The sequence below is a fragment of the Martes martes genome (genome assembly GCF_963455335.1).
Source record: "Martes martes genome assembly, chromosome: 3".
NCBI classification, from domain to species: domain Eukaryota; kingdom Metazoa; phylum Chordata; class Mammalia; order Carnivora; family Mustelidae; genus Martes; species Martes martes.
Window position 1 is genome coordinate 139,870,801 of NC_137890.1, and position 24,792 is coordinate 139,895,592.

Here is a 24,792-nt window from a genome sequence, read left to right on the forward strand (position 1 = left end):
AGAAGTTTAGATTTGAATGTATTTGTTCTTTAAAAAAAAAAATCTAAAACGATAGTAACTACTATGATTCCCAACAATGCCATTACGTTAGGCCTTTATGAACAAGAAAAAACAAAAACGCAGAATACCCCACAGCCTTCACTTTACCTAAGTCTTTTCTTCTTCTAAGTGTGTTTTACATGTACTATCCTAATCTGCTTTTATCAGGAAAATTATTTTTTATAAAAATTATCTTAACAGATTGAAAAGTAAGTACATAACATGACAAAATAATCAAGTTGGGACTAAAATTTCTGATTTTTCATCTTTACCCTCTTACCAGAGATTTTTAAGCAATCTGCAACTCACAAAGATATATTTGCGTAAGATGATTCTAAGTCCTGAATTTAAACTAGTATTTCCATCAAATATTCATAATATACAAAGAATACTTAGTATATACCTGGACTTCAAAAATAAAATCATTTGCGTAAATGATTTTTACCTCATTCCAAAAAAGAGAGTCCGAGATAATACAAATAAACGGTAAATAAATCTTACTGAAGGCTAGACAGATTGTTTTGATAATCCATGACCACTGAGGCCCCTTTACCAATCCCATTTAGCAGTGGTCTATCAAGAAAGAGGGTAAGAGATTAAGAGTTTTATCTTTTGTGCATCTTTATCAAAAGCTGGTTAAAAATAATTTTTAGACAATTTCTTTTTTCTTTTTTTTTAAATCTTTAGACAATTTCTTGATGCAATCTATACTCCCAGTGTCTACCTTCATTATTAATTCTCATCCATTTCCTTTGAGAACCTAACATCTCAATGGATATAAATTTTAAGGAGAAGAAATCTTAGATACCAATGTTATGAGAAGCCATTTTAGAAAAGGACTCCTTCCTCTAATCTGCTCTTTATCAACTTATGACAGGTATTCAAATTTACCTCTCTTTTATTTTCTGCAGTCTTTCTGGGTCTCTTGAAGGTGCACTTTTAGTTTTATCACTTTTTCCATCAGATGAACTCCAACCTGAAGGAATAATATCTACAGTGATCATGACATTGTCGGTTAAATTATTTCCAAGTGCTGGGGGGACTGCAAATCGAAATAAGGAACCAGGAAGGATCCCTGTTATTCCTGTATTTCTTCCACTGTGGGCTGAATCTGATGTGGAGCCACCAGTAGCAGCATTACTCGAAGCCGCAGATGCCTGTGATCTGCTGGCATTAGCCCCAACAGGATCACTCTGTGCTTCAAGGTGAACCACTTCATTTGATTCTCTTCTAAACATATGATGAGATCTAGGTGGTATATCAGAGGTAGGTATCCTTGAAGATTCATCTCGTCCCTCTCGTCTCCTTCTAGAGAACAAAGGTGTGCATCTATTTCTAAGTGAGGAAGATAACCATGGTCCTGTATTTCTACCTTCAGGTTCTTGGTTAAAATTTTCTGAATCTGGCTCAGAGCTATGATTTTGGCTAAGAGAGGACAAACCCCATCTTCGCCTAAGAAATCGAAATCCCTGAGAAGCTTCAGATGCCCTATTATCAGGGACATCAGAAGATGATGCTGCATTGCTACGAGACTGTGAAGCTGTCAAGATTCTTGGAGACACATAGGAATTTTCAGAACTCAACGATCTTGTATTCAAGGAATCCTGGCTAGATCTTCGTGAAAAAAAGGTAGATGACATACTAGAAGCTATACGCGATAGCAATCTCCTGGTTGAACGTCTACCTTCATTGTCAGAGGATTCTTGAAATGGTCTTTGAGATGAACCAACCCTATCTGAACTGCTTATGGTTGAGGTTTCATCTCTATTTGAAATATAAGAAAATCCAGGTTGTGTACTGCTTTGGGGAGATTCCAATTCTCTTGGAGAAAAACTTGATCTTAGAGAATTTCTACTAGAGTCCCTAGAACATGGTATGGTCTGATGTTCAGAAGGCATTTGGTGGTTTGTAGATGATGTATTCAACTGTAAAGTGCTCACGGAGTGATCTTTTGGTCTTGCTCCCTGTGAATATGAAGAAGGAACTCTGTCTTGAACATCTATTTTTGAAAGAAAAAAAAGGTATCAATTACATGAAATAAAATTGGAGTATTATTAAATTGGCATTTATTAATTACTGCAAACTGAAACACTGGATTCAAACCAAATACTGCTATATTATAAATACACATCTTAACTATTACAGGAAAAAACATATATTTCTCTTTCTATACCTTTGATAAAATACAGTACTGCTGCTAAGTCAACATTGTAAACTGAAAAGAAAGAAATGTGTCACAGCTTATGAAACAAACATCTAAATCTACTACCTTGGTGAAGGTATAACAGTCACAATTTGTTAATCAGAAATTGATATGGTAAAATAATATCTAAATGGACAAGGAATTTTAAACGGGACAAATAATTCACCACAAATGATTCTAACAAATAAAGGCAAAATAATCCTAGGGAGACAGTGTTTTTGGAAAAGAAATTCTTCTTACTCTGCAATAAGCATAAAACTTATTTCATACAATTATCATCATCCTTATAATTTTATGGCAAACCTTGCTAACAGCTAAACTTTCTCCAATCTTTTTTTTTTTTTCAAAGTAAGAGCAGTGGATGTTATCTCTGGTTACTCATCAGACATACCTCTACTTCTTAATACTTGCTGGGAGCTCTAAGTTAGAATAGGGTCCTGGTAGCTGCAGTTTTGAAAAGTATACCACTGGTGGTTCAAATCTTGAAATGGGATGAGAAATACTTTTGCATCCCTTTGTAAAGAATACTTACACATACACTTAGCTTAAGAGTGAGATGCTGCTGCCCTAGCACATGGAGCCTCATGAAGGAATAAATTGTTAGTGGCTAAATCTATTCTATCCTATACTAGTAGACCTCCAAGCATAGATGGTATTGATACTATATACTACAGCTCCTCTATCTGAACCCAAGCAAATAAAAAGATATTTTCACTGGTCTTAAGCAAAGCCTTGCCACAGTAAGTTTATTTAATAAAACCTACACCTTTTAAGAACAAATGTATTTTCTTCTATGTAAATCAAACTCTACTTTTGCCTCCTAGATCTGTCAACTTCAATAAGCACTTTGTTTTTTTAGTTTTTTTGTTTTATGGTATTTAATTTTGAAAAACTTAAGCTTAATGTATACTGACAGAACTAGTGTGGGTCTTTATTGCAACTGAATGAAAAAGGCACATTCACATTAAACAAAAGTAACTCTAAATTATGCCTTAAAATGTTGATTTCAAAAAAAATGTTGATTTCAAGCTTTAATTAGGTCAGAATTTAACTGTAAGTAGTTATTACACGACATAGTTAACCCCTGGACAACATGGGTCTGATGTGTACAGGTCCACTTACATGTAGATTTTTTTCAGTAAACACAGTAGGTATTATGTATGTATTGTCTCTTCCTTATGATTTTTTTTTTTTAAAGATTTTATTTATTTATTTGACAGACAGAGGTCACAAGCAGGCAGAGAGGCAGGCAGAGAGAGAGGAAGGGAAGCAGGTTCCCTGCCGAGCAGAGAGCCCGATGCGGGGCTCGATCCCAGGACCCTGGGATAATGACCTGAGCCGAAGGCAGAGGCTTTAACCCACTGAGCCACTCAGGCGCCCCACTTCCTTATGATTTTCTTAACACTTTTTCTAGCTTTATTTTAAGAATGCATTACATAATACATACATTAAAGAAAAAATGTGTCAACTGCTCATGGTTTTGGTAAGGCTTCCAGTCAGCAGTATGGTTTGAGTCCTAAAGTTTTGGGGGATTCAAAAGTTATACACAGATTTTTCAAGTACCAATACTGGAGGAGGGGTGGGAATAGAGGTCAGTTCCCTCACCCCTGCACTGTTCAAGGGTCAATTGTACAAGGCAAATGATACTGGGGTATATAAAAATTATTTAGTTTACTTTAAAATATATGCATTCTTAAAAGGAAAAGCACAAGTAAGAAAATTACACGGTGACAGAACCCAGATACAAATTTACATCTGTTTTAAACTTTTTATTTTATTTATTTATTTTTTTAATTTTAAAGAATTTATTTATTTGACAGACAGAGATCACAAGTAGGCAGAGAGGCAAGCAGGGGGCGGGGAAGAAGGCTCCCTGCTGAGCAGAAAGCCTGATGTGGGGTTCAATCCCAGGACCCTGGGATCATGATGTGAGCTGAAGGCAGAGGCTTAACCCACTGAGCCACCCAGGCGCCCCTAAACTTTTTATTTTTTAAAATATAACAAATAAGGTACTAGAATACATACTGAGATATTTTGAATTCTTCATAAGATGCACTTCATGTACTCATTTGTACTATGATTTTAATGACTTACACAAAGAGAGAAATATAACATTATTAGATAAATTATACATAACAATACAATTTACACTTACAGGACGAAGCTGTGAAATCACCACTTCGGTGACTATAATCCGTAAGATTACTAATGGAAGAATCTGCTCTTCTCTCTAAATCTCTTCTCTCTCTCATTAAGTCAGTTCCAAATGATCCAAGTACCATTGATGAAGATCTGGGAACCTGATTATGTCTCCATGAAGAATCTTAAAATAATTGAAGACATTTTAATTCAGAGAAAGCTTTCAAGGTTTCTGATGACAAATCTTCAGTATTACACAGGGAGGTTACTGTGATCCATTATAGGAATCTTCAAGGTTACATAGTTGCAATCAGAAGCAAAATTCAGCAAAACATAAAATTATTCATCAATGAACTCATCACTCATATATTATTTCCTACTCAAACACATTCTTCTCTAACACTAAAACCTAACACCATCTGTGATGTCAATGTCTCAGTTACTTTCTAGAACATCTGACCACACAATGTAAGCATAATGTAAAATGATTACAGAACAAAAATGCGAAGCTTGCCAAAGATGCAGAATTTCCTGAAGTCAATGAAAGTGATCTTGGAGAGAACAGCCAAAATCCAAATCAAGCCATCTCAAAATGGAAAATGTTTTACTACAGACATTGATGGTATTTTATCAGAAATATTACCACTGACATCACACTTAGTTCACTCTTATTCTAAGAATTAAAGTATTGTTGCCATCATAATCTAAATTTTTAAATGAAATCCTATCTAACAACATAAATTAAAGGTAAGTCTCAAAACTTTCCTGACTATTTACCCTGAAAATTTTGGTTCTTCCTTTCCTAGTCCCAATAGCCTTATTGATTCCTCCTCATTAAGGGAAATGGCCCAAAGTATTTAATGCTATGCCTTCACAGAGTAGAAGGGACCAAAAATATCTGTGCACAAATGTGTTTCTCTACAGTGTTAAGGACAGTCTGCTCTTACCCATCACACTACTCTTAATATTCTTCAGATGGGCAGTGTCTTTCCCAAGGCAGTCCTGCCTATCAAAATAGAAAGGAATCGCTTACACTAATTCAACTGATAATACATAAGCATTTCAAGAATTTTATCTTCCAACTGTGTCATCACAAATTCTGTCTCACCTTAAAACTATTTCAGGCATTCTCTAGTGTTTCATTTGAAGAGGAGTATAAGTAAGGAGGGAGCCTCCTGACCTCTTACGGAGAAGAAAGTGCTTTTCAATTTGTGCAACAAATGTGTGTCTGTGAGTACAAAATACCTTATACGGAGCTTTATCGATAAGACATCTAAATTCCAGAATGGTTAACTGACTTATAGCCATATAGCTAGTTAGATGGCTAGAATTCTTTCAGAATCCTTATATAGAACTCCTAGTAGAATACCAACTATTTTTGTTTAAAGAATTTCTGTTTTTGAAAAGTAAGTATAGACCACAACATTTACAAAAGATAAGCTTAGGTTAGGAAATATTAATATATTTATCAGTAAAATTGGCTTTCCTAGTATAACAATTAAAAACCTGACTTCTCATAATTACCAGCAAAATACAGGTCACTTTTACCAATTTGATTACCAGACATATCAGCTATTCTAACTAACCAAAATATGCTAATCCTGTTTGTGTAGGATATTTGCATCAAATTTAGGATAAAAATCCAGAGTGAAAGAGTTTATTTCAGTTGTAGCACTAACCTAAGGTAAGACCTGAGAAACTCGACATCTGACCCACTATCTTACATGTATTCTACTTGCTTAATACCACTATGTCTTGGAAAAAGGGCTTTAGTCCAAAATACACATATAGTGACTCTTAAACAGATTTAATTTTTACCTGACACTGCATTTAAACCATGTCCAATATTTCTCCCAACTGAGGTAGATGTACAGTTTGTGCAGGAAAGTTTAGGCCTTTTTGAATCATGATCCCGTTGCTGGTTTTGTGATCTTGATCGTGCTCCCTGAGTTATCTCAGATTCACTATACCATGTAGACTGAAATGGTGATGCAGATGCTGATGCTGATGTAGACTGTAAGTTTAAAAAAAAAAAAAAGTGTTTTGATGGAAGAACAGAATGCTTGCTTTCAGTCTATTAAATTTAATCCCCAATTTCATTCATTCCTCATAAGCACAAATTTTTCTACCATGTAGGTTTTTTGTAGTCTTTGTTCCTTTCTATCCATGTGTCCCTTTACTTTATACTGTAATTGGACTTTGCTGGGTAATCAATCTGATTTAGATTAATTCTTCCATGTAACTGTATATATAAATAGTTGGTCAGGAAAAACTGAAGAGCAAAAATCTTATAATCATTTTGTTATCTTGGTTTACTATTTCCAACTCCTGTGGAACTGGTTTCCTAGTCCTAAAAGTGAACAGAACACCAAAAGAATACTATTATATAAACTTATTAGGAAAACTACTATAAAAACAAGATTTTTCTGTTTTCTTTTTTAAAGATTTTATTTTTTTATTTGTCAGAGAGAGAAAGAGACTGAGCAAATGCGGGAGCAGCAGGCAGGAGAAGTAAGCTCTCCGCTTCATACATCACTAATAAATGGTATTTAAAAAAAAATTCTGACCTGAAAGTTTTTCACCAGTGAAGCAAGAAACAGATGAGCACATACTAAACACAGTACATATTAAAACTCTTAAGCTCAACTTTTTCTCCTTTAACGTGTAAGTATATACACACAAAACGATCCATAACACAAAAATCACTCAGAATGTACAAACTATTTTACTTCCCCCTAATTTCTTTAATTGGTTAAGCAATTTATTCAATATAAGGCATAAAAAGGGTAAAGATTAGTTCATTACCTTAAAAATGTAGGTTTAAATAAGAAGAACATAGTATTTCAACCATAATTGCTGAAAGTGTCTTTTTCTTTTATGCTTCAATTACAAGAAGCATACAGCATGCTTTCAGGGAACATTAGTTTCATGGTAACTCTACAGAATGAACCTTGCACACACGGAAAAGCAGAAGCTGCAAAGCTGAAGAAGGAGTGGACCAGATCAGGATTTCATTCATCCCTTGCACGGAGGGTATTTTGCTAACGGAATGTGTCTTCAGCTTAGTACAAACTTGATCACACAAGCCTTCTACATCAAGTCCTCACAGAGCCTCAACCAATCAACTGGAGTAGCATAAGAGATGAAATTCATTAAGTATTTCAAAACCAAACCATCACACGTGCCATAGGGTATTAGGTACCATATGCTACAGGCCAGTGATTCTAAGACCTCTGAAGTTTGGAGACCAAGCTAAAAACTGTTTTAATGTGTAATTTAGAAAGAATTGCCGCCTTTTTTTTTTTTAAAGATTTATTTATTTATTTGACAGACAGAAATCTTATGTGGGCAGAGAGGCAGGCAGAGGGGGGTAGGCAGTCTCCCCGCCAAGCAGAGGGCCCAATGCGGGCTTGATCCCAGGACCCTGGGATCATGACCTGAGCCGAAGGCAGAGGCTTTAACCCACTGAGCCACCCAGGTGCCCCAAGAATTGCCACTTTTGACAAGTAAATCAAAATTAGCAAATGCCATCTAATCCCATCCCCAGTTTTTAAGAGGGGCATTTTATATGCTCCCAAAACATGATGGATTTAACAAAATAAAAGAGACTTTTAAGTGAATAAACTTCACTTGTACAAAATCTTTTCCTTATTTTTCTTGTTTTGCATGGACCAAACTGTGTAAATATAACTTTGGGAAAAACTGAATGAGGAAATACCATCAGATCAAGTACTTCTCAGAAAGATCCTTAGAGCATTGTGGGAGATGAAAAAAATGAAATGAACATAAAGAAAATCAACCATGAAGTCACTGAAATAGCAGGAAATAAGTCCTTGTGACACAAGTAATGGGAAGAGAGTAACTGTAAGACAAAAACTCATCAAATTTAGAGACACAGTGAGAAATGAACAAAAGGTCTAAAGTCAATCTAGTTTTCAGTCATTGGCTATTGATGAGAAAAAAGATATACTCACTGTTCAGGAAACAATTTTCATGACTCACAATTCTAAAATGCAGCCTATATGTCATCCCAGAAACAAAATGCTTGTTAAAATCAATATATGGAAAGGAAAAATAAAGGTTCTGACCAGTATTTCTGCTGGCTTAAGTTCAAAACCAAAATCTTTTTTGGCTTCTATCAATTTGGTTCACTGTTCAAGTATCTTTGGTCTGAATCATTTACTTTTTACCATTCTAAATTATTTTAACAATTAAATAAACGAAGAATTTTTCTTTTCATTTTTTTTTAGGGAAAGAAAGATTTCAGTCCTACCTCACTCCTCAACCTCCAGGGAACAGAAAGGGAAGGGCTGAAGCCAGTGGCCAATGACTTAGTCAATCTGACTGTGTAATGAAGCTTCCATAAAAACCCAAAAGGGGCACCAGAGTGGCTCAGTCAGTTGAGCATCTGACTCTTGGTTTCAGCTCAGATCATATTATGGGTTACAGGTTAAATAGTAAAAAAATTATTATCTACTACTGATTTAATCTCCTTACTCATTAGTGGTATGTTCAGATTTTCTATTTCTTCATGATTCAGGTTTAGTGGGTTATGTGTTACCAGGAATTTATTTCTATAGGTTGTCCAGTTTTTGGAATATAACTGTTCATAGTAGTCCCTTAGGATCCTTTGTATTTTTATGGTATCGTTTATTTCATTTCTGATTTTGAATCTTCTCTCAGTGAACCCAGCTAAAGGTTAGTCTATTTTGTTTAGCTTTAAAACAAAACAAAACAAGGGGCGCCTGGGTGGCTCAGTGGGTTAAAGCCTCTGCTTTCGGCTGGGGTCATGATCCCAGGGTCCTGGGATAGAGCCCTGCGTAGGCCTCTCTGCTCGGCGGGGAGCCTGCTTCCCTTCCTCTCTCTCTCTGCCTGCTTCTCTGCCTGCTTGTGATCTCTGTCTGTCAAATGGATAAATAAAATCTTTAAAACAAAACAAAACAAAAAAACCAGCTCTTAGTTTCACCTATCTTTTCTATTGTCTTTTAGTCGCTATTTATTTACCTTCTGATCTTTTCAATTTCCATTATTCTACTAACTTTGGGCTTACTTGGTTCTCCTTTATACCACTCCTTTGTAATACTGCACTGGAAGTTCTAAGTAATGCATAAGGCAACAAAAGGAAATAAAATGCACACAGATTGGGAAGGAAGACATGAAACTGTCTTTATTTGCAGAGGACCCACCCTATGTAGAAAATCTCACAGAATCAACAATAACAACAACAACAACAAAAATCTATCGTAGAACCAATAAAGGATCAGAGTAATGTTGCAGGACACAAGGTTAATATAGTAAAAAAAAAAAAAAAAAAAAAAAAAAAAGGCAATCACTTTCCCATATACCAGTAATGAAAAAGTGGAATTTAAAATGAAAATATTTTACAACTCAATGATAAAGCAACAAATAGCCCAATTTAAAGATAAGCAAAAGATCTGAATAGACATTTCTTCAAAAATATAAAAGTAGCTAATTAGCACATGAAAAGATGCTCAAAATCATGAGTTATCAAGGAAATCTAAATCAAAGCTGCAATGAGACATTTCACACCCAGGATGGCTAGAATCAAAATGTAAAGATAAATGTAAGCGAGGATGTGGCAAGGTCAGAACCCCCTCACAGAATTGCTGGTAGGAATATAAAATGGTCCAGCAAGTTTTGGAAAATAGTCTGGCAGCTCCTCAATTAATCGAACACAAAGTTATACAATGTGACTGAACAATTCTTTTAGGTATAAACCTGAAGTAACTGAAAGTGTAAGATTGCATATAAAAACTGCATGTAAGTATTTATAGCACCATTAGTCATAATAGCCTAAAGATGGAAACACAAATGTCTTATCAGTGGATCAATGGATAAACAAAATGTGATGTATCAAAAAAATGGATTATGCACCCATAAAAAAGGTATACCCAATTCAATGGACTACGTTCATCCATAGAAAGGAATAAGGTACTGATAAATGCTATAACACAGATGAACCTTGAAAGCATGTTAAGTGAAAAAAGCTAATACGAAAGACTGCAGTGTATGTTTCTACCAATGTAAATCAAAGTCCAACACAGGGAATTCTACAGAGACAAAAAGTAGACTACTGGCTGTTCAGTGCTGAGAGGGAGGGTCAGTGCAGTGATAGCTAAAGATTCTGGAGTTTTTCTTGAGGTGATAAAAAGGTTCTAAAATTGACCGTGGTAGTGATTTGCACAACTCTGTGAATGTACTGAAAACCACCAAATTGTATACTTTAAATGGGTGAGTCATATGGTATGTGACCTTTAACTCAATGAAGCTATTCTGAAAAAAAAAAAAGAACCTTAACAATTACCGCAAATACAACCAATGCTATCCCCTGGACAATGCTTAATCATTTGGAAATCATTTAATACACAGTAACAGAGGCAAATCCAGAATGAAATGCTATTCTTTGGCTCATTTCAATGAGTCAATGCCATGACTATGATGACTGCTAATCCCAGCTTCAAAAATTTTCCAGACCAAAATTATCCTAGCCATAGGCAACACCATGGAACTTTGACCTCTTCTAAATATTCACATGCTAGAGCATCCACTGCCACACTAACGTGAAGTCCTATTTTCTACTTTCTCTTCAGAATGAGTAGTCTTTTCAATTCTCATTAAAAAAAAAAAAAAGAAAAGAAAAAGACATTAGTGGATTTTAAGATTTATGAATTCACTCATGCTCAAATCCAGGTAAGAAACCTTATACATACACAAGAGAGGAGGATTTGGAGTCCATTTATTACTCAAAACTCCCCAATACATAAATGAAGACTACCAGAAAATTGATATTCAGATCACTCTACTCTTCCTTGACAGAACTGTTTTTCACTGAGCTGTACACTTTGGCATCATGTCCTTTGCTTACACTGAGATTTACCAAGAAACAAGTTGAGTAAACTAGCAATACACTAATAATTTTACTACACTGAAGACAATGTTCACTGTATCATTCACTGTCCCCTTTCAGACCAAACTGTCAAACACTGCTTTCTTGGAGGAACTGGGTTTTTCTTATGAACAAAACACCTTATAGATCTGGTTCTATTTCCCTGTGACGTCCCTGATACTCAAAACAAAAGTCCCAAGTTAACTCTAAAACACTGCAGGGCTTATAAATGCTTATCAGTATTATAAATTTGACCCACTCCGTACTTTATCTGTATTTTTCTTGATACCATTTTAAAACTATTCTAATTTTCTTGTCTAATTTTATTTATATGTATGCATGTATATATTTAGTTCCTTGGAAGCTAACCTTGTAGTAGATAAACATGTTAATGACTATCGGTTCTTTTAATTTTTGACATAATATAGTATGTAAAATATGCAAATAGTACTGAGCTCTGTAAGTTGATCTACAAACTAGAAAACACATAAATAAAAAGCTTCTCATTATTTCTTATTAAAAGTGATTAATCTCAAAGCAAGAAAGGAAAAGTATAATGGGATTAGCAGCTCTTAAACTAAGTTATAGAAATATACATGAAACTTACATAAACAATTACATTACAGAATGCTCCCAAATTTTTACTTTTAACAATACGAATTAAAGGAATTAAATTCTCTTTTAAAAAATATTTAAAATTCTGGGGTGCCTGGGTGGCTCAGTGGGTTAAAGCCTTTGCCTTCGGCTCAAGTCATGATTCCGGGGTCCTGGGATCGAGCCTCGCATCGGGCTCTCTGCTCAGCGGGGAGCCTGCTTCCTCCTCTCTCTCTCTGCCTGCTTCTCTGCCTACTTGTGATCTCTGTCTGTCAAATAAATAAATAAAATCTTTTAAAAAAAAATTAGGAAAAGATCTGCAGATAAATTTTTTATGGAGACAATATAGGAGGAAAAACCAATCTGTGCTCTTAATAAGTCATAATCATGTAACCCAGAACTTTTCTACAGGATATAGTTTTGTGATTCTGTACCTCTGGCAAGTGTCCTTTTGTCTATCAACAGAATTTTAAAAAAATACATTATCAACCAACATTTAAAATGACTCAGTAAACTGGGGAAGGTATGTGCTATGGTGAGTGCTGTGAAGTGTGTAAATCTGGCGATTCACAGACCTGTACCCCTGGGGCTAATAATACATTATATGTTAATAAAAAATTAAAAATTAAAAAAAAAAGACTCAATAATAGTTCATAGAAAATGAGGAAGTATGTAATATATGCATTTTAGAGAATTTTTTTCTCTGAATATTTTGTAATATGCTTATTACTGCATAGAAACATTTTAAAATGACTGTCATGTAGAATATCACGTTATATACATTTATAAATACTTAAATGAAAATTCTCACTAAAGGATTCTCTTAGATTCAAGTAACCTAACATCAGACTTGTCCACATCACATGATTTAATTAGCTTTTTAGTCAATAATGCAATAACCTGAAATTTGAAGGATGGACAATAGGAATTGCATTAAACCTAGAAATCACGCTTCTGAGATTTATACTGTTTTTTTTTTTTTACTACAACTGTTGTTTATAACACTAATAAACCATTTCAAAACCCTAAGTGCTATCAACCCAAAGAAAAACTAATATATAAGAGCAGCTTATATAGATTATGAATCTGCAAACTCATTATATTAACCATGAAAATAAAGCCCCAAAATATGTCTAAAAGATTGTTAGTAATACATCTTCACAAAAGACAGTCTGTCAATTTAATAATCACCTGCCACTAAAAGCAAAATATTTGGAAGCCTTACTAAAAAAAAAAACCCTTAACAATCATTACTCCACTGCTGCGTTGTACATGCAGAGAAAAGTCAGATGAATACGTGAAATGTTAAGAAAGGATGCACTTTCTATCCTTTGACCAAGTCATCCATATTGCTTAATGTAGTCAAATTTATACTTAAACTGATACTTATGTTTTTAAGTAAATGGGTTTCCAAGTCTTTAAAATACAGCATAATGATTTACATTAAGACGACAATGCCTCCTTCATAATTTTGAAATCCAAAGACTAAAAACATTGAGTTTTTGCTACTTGGTATGAATAATCATTCATTTTCCTGTGGATATATTAATGTATTTTATTACAGGATGCCTCAGATCCATCTGAGCATCTTATTAATTATACTCATTACTTTCCTAAAATCTAAAAACCATGTGGCCCCAGGTATTTTCAAAGAAACTACGTACATATATTCCAAATTAAGATGTTACCTGATACTCAGAATCCAGTCTAAATGAAGAGTCTCTTGAGTGATAGGTATCATTTAAATTATTCCCTCTGCTTCCAGACATCATCCTAGCACTTAAAGAGGTGGGGGGTTGGACAGAAATTCTTCTTGGAATCCTTGACGGTTTAGAATCCATTCTTGAGGTTTCCTGTGAAATGCAAATTTTGATTAATTGCCTTTGGGAAAACACGCAAACCTTAGATTCTTAATCCTCCTTAATCATTAGCTCGAATCAAGAATTAACCATGCAAATTAACTATGTCAGACGTGGTGAATTATGAGACTATCAACACCCTGTCTTCTCTAAGGCAGAAGCCTAAAGTCCATCAAAGGCTTCCCACTGCCCATAAAATGAAGCAAACTGATAAAAGAGGGATGAGAAACTGAGGTTGTTTCCAAAACCTGGGCTCTTTTCCTTACTCAATTTTGTCTCTATAGAATCCAACACAAATTTGTTCTTGACTGTCTTGCTATCCTTATCTATTGTTAGTGAATACGAATACCACGAGCAGTAGCTATACTATTCGCACTCCCCTTATCACAATACACTTTCACAGACTTTGTATATACATGGAAACTCTGTACATTCCCCATTCAATTCCTAGTCATGGTATGAAAACACTAATCATTTTTCTTTGTGTGCTTCTATTCTGTACATACTTTAGGACACTCTAACTTATACTATAATTTGTTTTATCTCCCTTTCTCAAAAGTGAAAATTTCTAAGTTTTCTTTAGTAAACATTCCTCAACCTAGACCAAGAGTCACAACAGCTATGTGTAATCTTTTAAATATATAGGTACCTCCCACTTTTCAAAAGTCCACATTACGACCTGTCACTTTTATGAAAGACCTATATATAGTACCTGTTTTCGCTTAGCGAAAGAACTCCAAAGAGAATTTTTGCTTTTATAAAAAGGGAACGGAAAGTGCAAAAACAGCATTCAACATTTGTTTTGCAGCACTGAGGCAGTGTATACCCTTGAGTAGCAAGTGCCAACACCAACCTCCTTCCCCAGGAACTACACTCCTCATCTCAGCATCAAGCTGCCATAACTTTTAAACTCTGCAAGCTTCTGTGCTTTATCTCAATGTGTACTGTGTATCCATTAGGAAGATGTGGTGTACAGTAACAGAAAAGTCTGAGAGAGGATATTTTTTGGGTCTGGGAAAACTCAAAAGTTTTCCCATATAAACTAATAACTGCTTCTTCACTTTACACCATTCTAGCCTACAAAAGGTTTCAAAGAAATACTCTAGTTTTGGATACGGGTGGACACCTGTGTGTATATGAAAGAAATGATATAACATGTACTCTCTTATGTCTGGTTTTATTTGCTCAATGTTGTATTTGTGAGATTCATTTGTACTGTAGCATATAGCTGTAGTAAGTTCACTCTAACTGGTTTATATAGTATTTCATTGTTATCAATACACATAAATTATTTGTCCATTATATTGCAGATGGACACTGAACTGTTTCCAATTTTAGGCTATTACAAACAGTGCTGCTATGAAGACATTACTTTTATAAATCAAAAAACTTTAAATCACAATAATCTCTTCAACTTCTCCCTAACCACTTTCCAAGAAGGGTCAAAAATTCTCTTCTTGTTCTGGTAGTGGATGACATTAAAGTAACTACAAACAGATGCACTTATCTGATATGCCACTTGGATAAGGCATATGTGCTTTATTAAAACATTCAAATTTAGTGGCATCTCAGTGGCTCCTCGGTGGCTCAGTTAGGCATCTGCGTCTTGATTTATGCTCGGGTCATGAACTCAGGATTGTGAGATGGAGCCCTGCATCAGGCCCTGCACTGAGCATGGAGCCTGTTGAGATTCTCTCTGTTCCTCTCCCTCTGTCCCTCCCACCCCAACCATCCACCCCTGCTCCCCGCAAAAGAAAAAGGAAAAAATAAAAAAAATTCAAATTTAAACATTTAAAGTAAAAATACCTAATCTATTTTGTATGGAACGTCATTAACTTGCCAACTTTGGATCAATCACAACTTTCTACCTTAAAAGTTACTACAAAAGAACTTGCTTTCGTTATGATATTTACTTTAAAAATATGGTATCAGGCAATAACAGAAAAGAGACTGAAGAGAAGAAAAAAACACCAAAACATATGGTCTATATTGCAGCAGGAGATATACAACAAACATGAAAAAGATGTAACACAAACTCATTATCAATTAAAATTATTCCACTAAAAATGTCCAACTAATGGCAAACCACAGTAAAAGTTACAATGAATACGATTAAATCAAAGCAAGCTTATCAAAAAAGGTCGGTCTGGAACTTCCAGTTAAAACATGAGAGATTATCCTTATGTACCTGTTTTGCCCCTTTCCAAAACCCTGATAAAACGATAGGTAATGAATCCAAAGGGGGCCACAGAAGGCAAGAGATTTCAATGTGTATTTGGAAAATCCAAAGGAAGAGTAAAGGCACAATAATTAAACACAGAAGATAAAACTACACCCTAGGCCCTTAGAGGTAGAAACTAGAAGCCAAGCATTTGGCCTTAGCACACAAAAAAGCAGCATGACCTGAAGGTACCAGACACCACCAAAAAAGAGAAGATGCATGGCGTTAAAATTGAGTTGAAATCAAATATGTAGTTCAAACAGTAAACCCCCGAATTCTTCCCCTAGCTTCAATCTTCCAAAAGTATTTATTCTCTCCAGAATAAGGATTTCAGACATAATCCATCCCACCCAAGTATATAATCAAATCTGCAGGGCTAAGTGTGAAAAATAAAATCTATATGTTCAATGTTGAGACCTGAGAACTTTTTCCCAGCCCTATTTCTACAATGTTGCCATAAAATTAAGGGATTTTACTCTTGGATCACCAAACAAAAACATGGGCAAAGATTTCTGGACACTGGTATTTGGACTGCTTCCAATTAATTACCAAGCTAGACTGCCAAGGACCATCCTCCCCCACAGCAAAGTCCACTAGTCACCAAGAGTTTTCTAATCAGTTTTTTTAGCATTTCCTTCAAACAGATAAACATTAAGGATTACTAAATATCCAATCAAATCCTGATATGAAAGACCAGGATTTAAAAAAAAGGAAAAAAAAGCAACATAAAGAAAATTTGGGGAAAATAGCTAACTACTCCCCTCAGAGATCAATAGACATCCATTCATAAAATAAAAGGGTGCTTAAGAAAACAACTGGAGTATAATAAAGAGCTTGTGGACACTGAAAATGGGCTACTCTTTTTAAAAAATGTGATACAATGAGATTCAACATAATTATTGGGAATAAACTGAGGAAACCTCTCAGAAGTAGAAAATACAACTTTAAAATAGGAGAACTAATCAGGGGAATTATCATCTTACTTTAGCCATGGTTAATAGAGAAGAAAGAAAATGGAAAGAAAACTACTAAAGAAATAAAAGAACCTTTCCAGAACTGAAGGATACAAATCTCCACATTGAAAGGGCTCTAGAGAACCCAGCAGGATCAAAGAAAAAAAAGACCAACAATAAGCACAATTTAACATCTTGAAATTTTAGAACACCAAAAATGAAGAGACGATCTTGCCCTGGCTTCTTAATGACAACTGTAAAAACTCTTAAGACAATGAAGCAATGCCTATAGTACTGAGAAAAATGTTTATCCTTGAATTCCAATCTAACAATTAAATGTGAGGTGGAGAATAGGACACATTTTCAGACACGTTAAGATCTTTTAAAAAGATCAAAAACAAGACAAATATCAAAGGAAGATAAATGAAGAGTATGTCCTACGAAACTGAGAGTATAAAGAATGAAAGAAACAGACATGGAACCCAGGAAACAGTTAAGAAAGGTAAGTCCAGACACAGAACCCAGGAAACAGTTCCAAAGGTATGTAGGAAGCATAGGATCCAGACAGCAGCAGGACTGAATAATGAAAGCAAAGTTTGGAGGGTGGTTGGGGGAGACTCCTATGGATACTATTTGGCATATGTGGCAGAGACCATGATACAACTGGGGAAGAAAAATCGCTAAGTACAAAGAACAAATGAAAATTTTCTGTTAGAAAACAGTTATTGTTCAAGAAACAGGGTGTCTGGGTGAAACGTGGGTGAATATTTACTAGTTATAATAATGTAAATATAAGGTACTGAATCAACAATTTTGCTACAAACATGCTATGGGATGGAGATGATTAGGGAAGTAACAACAAGCATGAATAAGGAAAATATGTATGAAAAATCATGGAATAGTATAAACATTCTCTAGAAATGTGAAGGTAAATCCCAGAACAGCTACAAAGTTGAGGGTCAGTACCTTTGGAAAGACACTGGGAATGAAGGGTGGGGCAAAGTACTCCTCTTTTCCTTTTTAAAATATGATGATCAACAATAAATAAATAAATAAATAAAATAAAATAAAATATGATGACCATATCTCCTGGTTTGTCTAGTATCTCCAGAAAAGTCCTAATTCATGCTCATTATCCCAGGACAATTTTTAATAGCCCCTAGGGGCCTGAGTGGCTCAGTGGGTTAAGACTCTGCCTCCGGCTCAGGTCATGGTCTCAGGGTCCTGGGATCGAGCTCTCTGCTCAGCAGGGAGCCTGCTTCCCCTCCCCCTCTCGCTGCCTGCCTCTCTGCCTACTTGCGATCTCTGTGAAAATAAATAAATAAAATCTTTTTTAAAAAAAGTGGCCTGGTTTGGATGATAAAGCATACACAGTTGCCTAACATAAATCTTTTCTACCTTCTAGCTTTTTTTTTTTTTAAGATGATGACCCATCCCATGGCTCAGTGCTCTTTTTTTTTTTTTTAAAGATTTTATTTATTTATTTGACAGACAGAGATCACAAGTAGGCAGAGAGGGAGAGAGGAGGAAGCAGGCTCCCCGCCGAGCAGAGAGCCGGATGCGGGGCTCGATCCCAGGACCCTGAGATCATGACCTGAGCCGAAGGCAGAGGCTTTAAACCACTGAGCCACCCAGGCGCCCCCTAGCTTTTTTTTTTTTTTAAGACTGATTTATTTATTTTAGAGAAAGAGAGCAAGCAAGTGGGGTTGGGGCAGAGGGAAAATCCCAAAGCGGACTCCCCACTGAGCACAGAACCAGATGCAGGGCTCCATCCCAAGACCCTGAGGTCACGACCTGACTGAAAATCAATAGTCAGCCACTTAAACTACAAGGCATCCAGTCACCCTTATCTTCAGCTTTTAATTTTTTTCAACTTATTTTAAAAAATTTTTATTTTAGGGGCGCCTGGGTGGCTCAGTGGGTTAAGGCCTCTGCCTTCAGCTCAGGTCATGATCCCAGTGTCCTGGGATCGAGCCCCGCCTCCGGCTATCTGCTCAGCAGGGAGCCTGCTTCCCTTCCTCTCTCTCTGCCTGCCTCTCTGCCTACTTGTGATCTCTCTGTCAAATACATAAATAAAATCTTTAAAAAAAATTTTTTTTTATTTTAAAGGCTTTTATTTATTTGACAGAGAGAGAGCACAAGTAGGCAGAGCTGTAGGCATAGGGAGAGGAAGAAGCAGGGAGCCCAACAAGGGGCTTGATTCTAGGACCCTGGGATCATGACCTGAGCAGAAGCCATTTGTTTGACTGAGCCACCCAGGCACCCCCCACCCCCGCCGGCCATCTTCAGCTTTTTATAAACCATTTATACTACATCCATACAGGATTTCATTGAAAAGAAATAATTATGAACTGGACATTCAAAGAAGGTATACATTAGTAATAAGAATATCAATGGTTAAATACTGACATGCAAAAACCCATAAATGATTCAACAAGTAGCAGGTTTACCATTTTATTAAGACGGCTATAAATATACTAAATAAAGGATGGTTAAAAAAAATACTAAACAAGGGACTATTTGTGATGAGGGTATTAACAGAAAGACAAAATGTCTTTTTTAAGAGATACAGTCCTAGAGATGGTTCTATAACAATTATGCTTCTTAATAATACCTTATAGTTTACTTTGTATTTATACTCAATTTTTACTTGCAGACTTACTTGCAGAATGAAACTAACCTAGTAGGAAATCTGCTCAAAATAATCTCTTGGGAGAAGGCAAAGAGGCAGAGTCCTCTGAGATATAGAATTTATACTCTATGGAACTATTTTTGGAAACTCCTCTGCATAAACTGATTGAATTCTGACAATGTAGGTGTTACCAGAAAACTTATATAATTTGGTTGCATAAGTTGTAGGTCAAAAGCACAAAAAACTGTAGAAAAAAAAATAAAATGTGCAGTCCTTGAAAGACTGCTACCAGACTTACAGAGTACTATGGAGGCATCTTTTCAAGCCTACATGTTTAGTGTGTGCTAGGCACATTAATACTGAACACGAGGAGATGAGAGGACAATGCTGAATGTAAACACTGAGATAATGACTAGGAAAATATTGTAGTCAGGCAGCGAACAAACCAACCACATAAATAACCATGTAACTTAAATTGTTCTAAGTGCTGTAAAAGAAAGGTATAAGAACTATCAGAAAAAGGTATTTGAAGCTTAATACTTTTAACCAAGACTTAAAGAGTATAGTACAAAACAGTTCCTAAGTAATCTTTCCTCAATGGTTAGTATAATAGTCTCTCTGTTTTTCTAACACTGTATGCCTTCAAATCTAAATTTCAAATCTAAATTTCTTAAGATTTGATTCTTGAGTTAGACAGCTATTTGGTAATTAGATGAACTGGCTGGCTTCATAGGTGTGTGACATATGCAGGACAAGACCCTGCACTTGACTGAAAGCTCACTCCTGACATCTTGAAATTCTTGATAATTTCATCCTTGAACTTGTGGTTTATTTTTTAACTTTTCTTATTTGGGGAGTCGGGGGGAAAGGGAGAGGGAGAGCAAGAATCTTATGTAGCCTCCATACTCAACTCATGAGTCGAAACCAAGAGTTGGATGCTTAACCAACTGAGCCACATAGGCACCCTTGCACTTGTGTTTTGTAAGTCACATAGGACAGTGCAACATGAGCTTGGGATTATGGGACTATCTGCCATGCCTTCTCACTGAAGTTGTATACAGCATTCATGATTGCTGTGAAATTTCTACAACACCATTTGTATGCTCTTTAAGCCTCGTGCAAGTCCTAGGCATCACGGGTCCACCTGATGGAATTAGGTGTTCTTGTTCCGTATCAACATATCTGAGTAAACTGAGGCACTGATGGCTCCCAGGGGCTGATTTTCCATTCTTCAGACTTGGTTTGAACGTGGGAAGAAGAAAATGAGCTACAAAAATCTTTTGATCAATCTTTGAGACTTCCAGTGAACTTTTCAGGTTTGGAAATGAGGTCACTTGGGTGAAAATTCTCTGGAGCAGATATTTAACCACTTAGTTTACCTAAGTGGTTGTGATTTTACCCTGCCTGTTAAGAATACGTTCCTCACCTTGAGGCATTTTAAAAACAACTGACATAAGCAACAGGAATGGAAAAGAGATATTCATACCAACTCTACAGAAGCAACAGGAATGGAAAAGATATATTCATACCAACTCTACAATTTATGTAGTCTGTTCATCTCATAAATCTGTGACTTGTTACCTACTAGGAAAACTGGCACTTCTTCCCCGCCTAAAGATAATTTCATTCTACTGGGCTTCCTGAAAATCTCTGAAGCACTCTTTAAAACAAGTTCATGTTTTCCAGTGACCTGCTGAATATTATAAAGGATTTTTAGACAAAAAAAAAAAAAAAAGTGCTCTACCTATAAACAGCACAATTCAAATCTATACTGTGGAAATAATTTTGCCTTAAGCCTCCTCTCAGTTCAGATAAAAAGCCTAAAGGAGTTCTGTATCATCAAGTGACATGTAAAATTCTGTAATTCTGTGCCTGATGTTATCTGCAATTATTAGTATCTCATAATCACATATTAAATGCAACTGAAAAAATGTATCACAACTTATACTGGAATACAAACAAATTAAAGCTGAATTTTACAATGTTTTCAGGAAAACTTTACTTGGATACCAGGGCTACTGTGGGTAAACCAACATAGTTAGTCTCTAATAATACCAAGCTAGGCTCTATCTAAACTGAATTCACATTTTCATCTTTTTTATTTTATCCTACCAGCAATGATGTCATGTCCAATCAAACTTTTTTTTTTCCAGTACTTACCTACAGAAAAAGTCTAAATTCTTTGGCCCAGTATCCAAAACTCTAAACTACTGTTTCCACCTAATGTCCAATTACCACCAAAAAAACCAAAACAACAACAAGAACAAAAAAATAGGGCGCCTGGGTGGCTCAGTTGGTTGAGCGACTGCCTTCAGCTCAGGTCATGATCCTGGAGTCCCGGGATCGAGTCCCGCATCGGGCTCCCAGCTCCACGGGGAGTCTGCTTCTCTCTCTGACCTTCTCCTCGCTCATACTCTCTCTCAAATAAATAAATAAATAAAATATTAAAAAAAAAAAGAACAAAAAAATAAAAACAAAACTTTAAAAAGTTACTGAGTACTTTCAATATACCAGGTAGGGTGCTAAATTCTAGAAATATAATCATAAAACCTATCTCCTGAAACTCGTATTTCAGGGGTAGAGGGAGTAGAATAAAAATAAGTAAGTACATAAATAACTGTGATACAAATAGCAGAGATATACAAAATGCTATGGAAAAGAATCTGAAGTTCTTGACAGCAGATTACTCAAAGCAATCCTTCCTCAAAACAATGAAAAATGTTGGATTAAAATATAAAGAGCATCCTCTTAAAAGCAATGAAGGCTTGATGACAATAAAGAATTACTAGGTCAGTAATGAAGGGAAAACGGGATCCTAAGAGATATGAAAATACAAAAGCCACTTCTGCCCTGGAAGCACTTGTAATTTCTAGAAAGTTTAAATTTTAATTTTCCCAGTCTTGCATAAGAAATCAAAGTCCGGGGCGCCTGGGTGGCTCAGTGGGTTAAGCCTCTGCCTTCGGCTCAGGTCATGGTCTCAGGGTCCTGGGATCGAGCCCCACATCGGGCTCTCTGCTCAGCAGAGAGTCTGCTTCCCCCTCTCTCTCTGCCTGCCTCTCCACTTACTTGTGATCTCTGTCTGTCAAATAAATTAAAAAAAAAAAAAAAAAAAGAAAGAAATCAAAGTCCAAGACATGCATAAGGCATGGCTATGTGCATACTGATTTTTACTAGTCTCCCAACTTTGCTTGAGTATTTTCAAGCAAAACAAAACAAACAAAAATTGGGCTTAAATATTCCCCTGTCTGCTTAATGCATAGAAAAATATAAGAGAACATCACTCTAACTCCTAACATAACAACGGTGAGCCAGATAATCTATTATATCACTTTTCTCGAGTCCACCAGAGTGGAGGCTACAAGGCAACAGATGAGTTGAACAACAAAGAACGGTAAGCCTCTCCACAAGAAGAAATAAAACAAAGGTGGTCACAGAAAGGCTGATAAGAAACAGCCAAAATTGATCAAATTCTTAAGCACCGAAAGGTAAATATTTGCTAGTGTGAGACAGTTCCTATAGTAACTCTGGGAGCCTCAACACAAGGCTGAGTCTTTTCCAAAGGCCTCCATTGAGAACTCGTAAGAAAGAATGAGGACAAACAGGAGAGCTGAAAACTTCATTCTTTATAGTATGATCATGCTATATAGGCTATAGGCATAGGCCTGCCTATGCTTAAGAAAAGGGAACTTGAAGAAGGTTAGCCATGTTCCAGAACCTGCAAGAGTACAAGGTGGGATTGGCTGTGGCTAGGAAAGAAGGTATGAAACCCACTTCCAGCAGACCCTACACTAATACAAGGCAAAGGTCTGTGGCCACTGAGGAAGGGCTATGAATGCTTGCCCAAGATCTTCCATCAATACAAGGCAGAGATTAGTTGCTTTTGGGGTGCAGGGGGGGGTGGCAGGGGACTGCATGCACTCTGGACTCCAAGAGGCAGGTAGAAGAACAGAAATTTGAGACAGCCCCACCTCTGAGGACCAGGCACAGAGAGCCATCCCAAGACCAGAGAAAGATATACAGAACAGAGAGCACCCCCTTTTATCATGAGCTTTTGCTTCAAATAAGAAACAAAGACAGCCTACTGCTGAGGAAGTTAGAACAGCCAGGAGTAGAGAGAGAGACAAAAACCTTTATCGTACAGATGTGCAGGGCCTACAGGAAGTTGAGGATGGTGAAAGAATACTGTAAGATATCCTCCAGTACCCCAGCCTCATACTAAGCACTAAGTAATGGCAGTCTAGTATTGAAGAACTCTAAGGTAAATAAAGTGATGATAAAGTTTAAGCCTGGCTCAACTACAGATGAAACCAACTCAACCCATCAGAAGTAGAGTATGTTTATATCCAGGCTTAAATATTTATCTCAGCTTAAATATTTATCTCTCCTCTACTTTTTTTTTTTTAAACTTACTAACCAAAAATTACCAGACACACAAAAATATAAGGAAACAAATGAGCCCACTGCCAAGAGACAAGAGTCAAAAGAACCACATAAATACGGCCCCAATGTTAGCAAAATGGAAAATTGACCCATTTAACAATAAAGTAAGCAAAACTGAAGAACTAGGGGAAATAAGCTGAAAGAAAAATTATCCAGAATGAAGCATGGAAGAACAGATGGCAATAAATACAGAAGGGAGGCTTAAGAGACACCGAAAGAAGAATAAGGAAGTCTACTGTACATTTAGTTGGATTTACAGAAGGAAAGGACCAGGGCAGAGAAAAAAATTGAAGAGATACTGCCTGAAATTTTTTTCAAAACCAACAAAAGGATCAGAGTTAGAAAGCCCAACTAAAATAATTACCAAAGAGAATTAGCAATTACACCAATTTCTACATCAGATACACCACTGTATTTATTTTATTTTTTCCTATTTCTTAATCCTATGAAAATTTTATTTATAAACAACAAAAACCTGAAAATGCCATGGGAGCACTGACTGGGAATAGCCAAAGTTCCAGATGCAAAAGACTTCAGGGGAAGTAACATCTGAGATGACCTCTGAAGAATAAAAACAGAAAAAGGAATAAGGCATAAACTTGCTAAAGCATGTTAAAGAACTGGAAAAAAGAAAACAATCTGAGTGTCAGAGTGAAACTGAAGGCATAGAAGGGGAGAGAGAAACAGAAAGGTCTCTGAAGGGAATGAATACATAAAATCAGAACCATATTATAAAGGCAATCTTGGGTCCTTTGCTCAGGAGTTTATACTTTAACAAGGCAATGGTTCTGAAGATTTTACCATC

The 24,792-nt window shown here is 36.0% G+C and overlaps 1 protein-coding gene across 4 annotated transcripts in view; it reads right to left on the reverse strand.

Annotated features, from left to right (window-relative positions):
* The window catches only part of MARCHF7 (membrane associated ring-CH-type finger 7), a 45,196-nt gene that overhangs the window by 15,194 nt on the left and 5,210 nt on the right, over positions 1-24,792 (reverse strand). For all 4 annotated transcript variants that reach the window (XR_013966532.1, XR_013966533.1, XM_080798310.1 and 1 more), the window contains exons 2-5: positions 13,571-13,735; positions 6,200-6,395; positions 4,398-4,565; positions 931-2,038 (exon numbers count right to left, since the gene is read on the reverse strand). Coding sequence is in view for 2 of the 4 variants with exons in the window: in XM_080798310.1 (XP_080654436.1) it covers positions 931-2,038; positions 4,398-4,565; positions 6,200-6,395; positions 13,571-13,723 (1,625 nt within the window). In the remaining 2 variants the exon portion in view is untranslated. The remainder of the gene's footprint in view (positions 1-930; positions 2,039-4,397; positions 4,566-6,199; positions 6,396-13,570; positions 13,736-24,792) is intronic.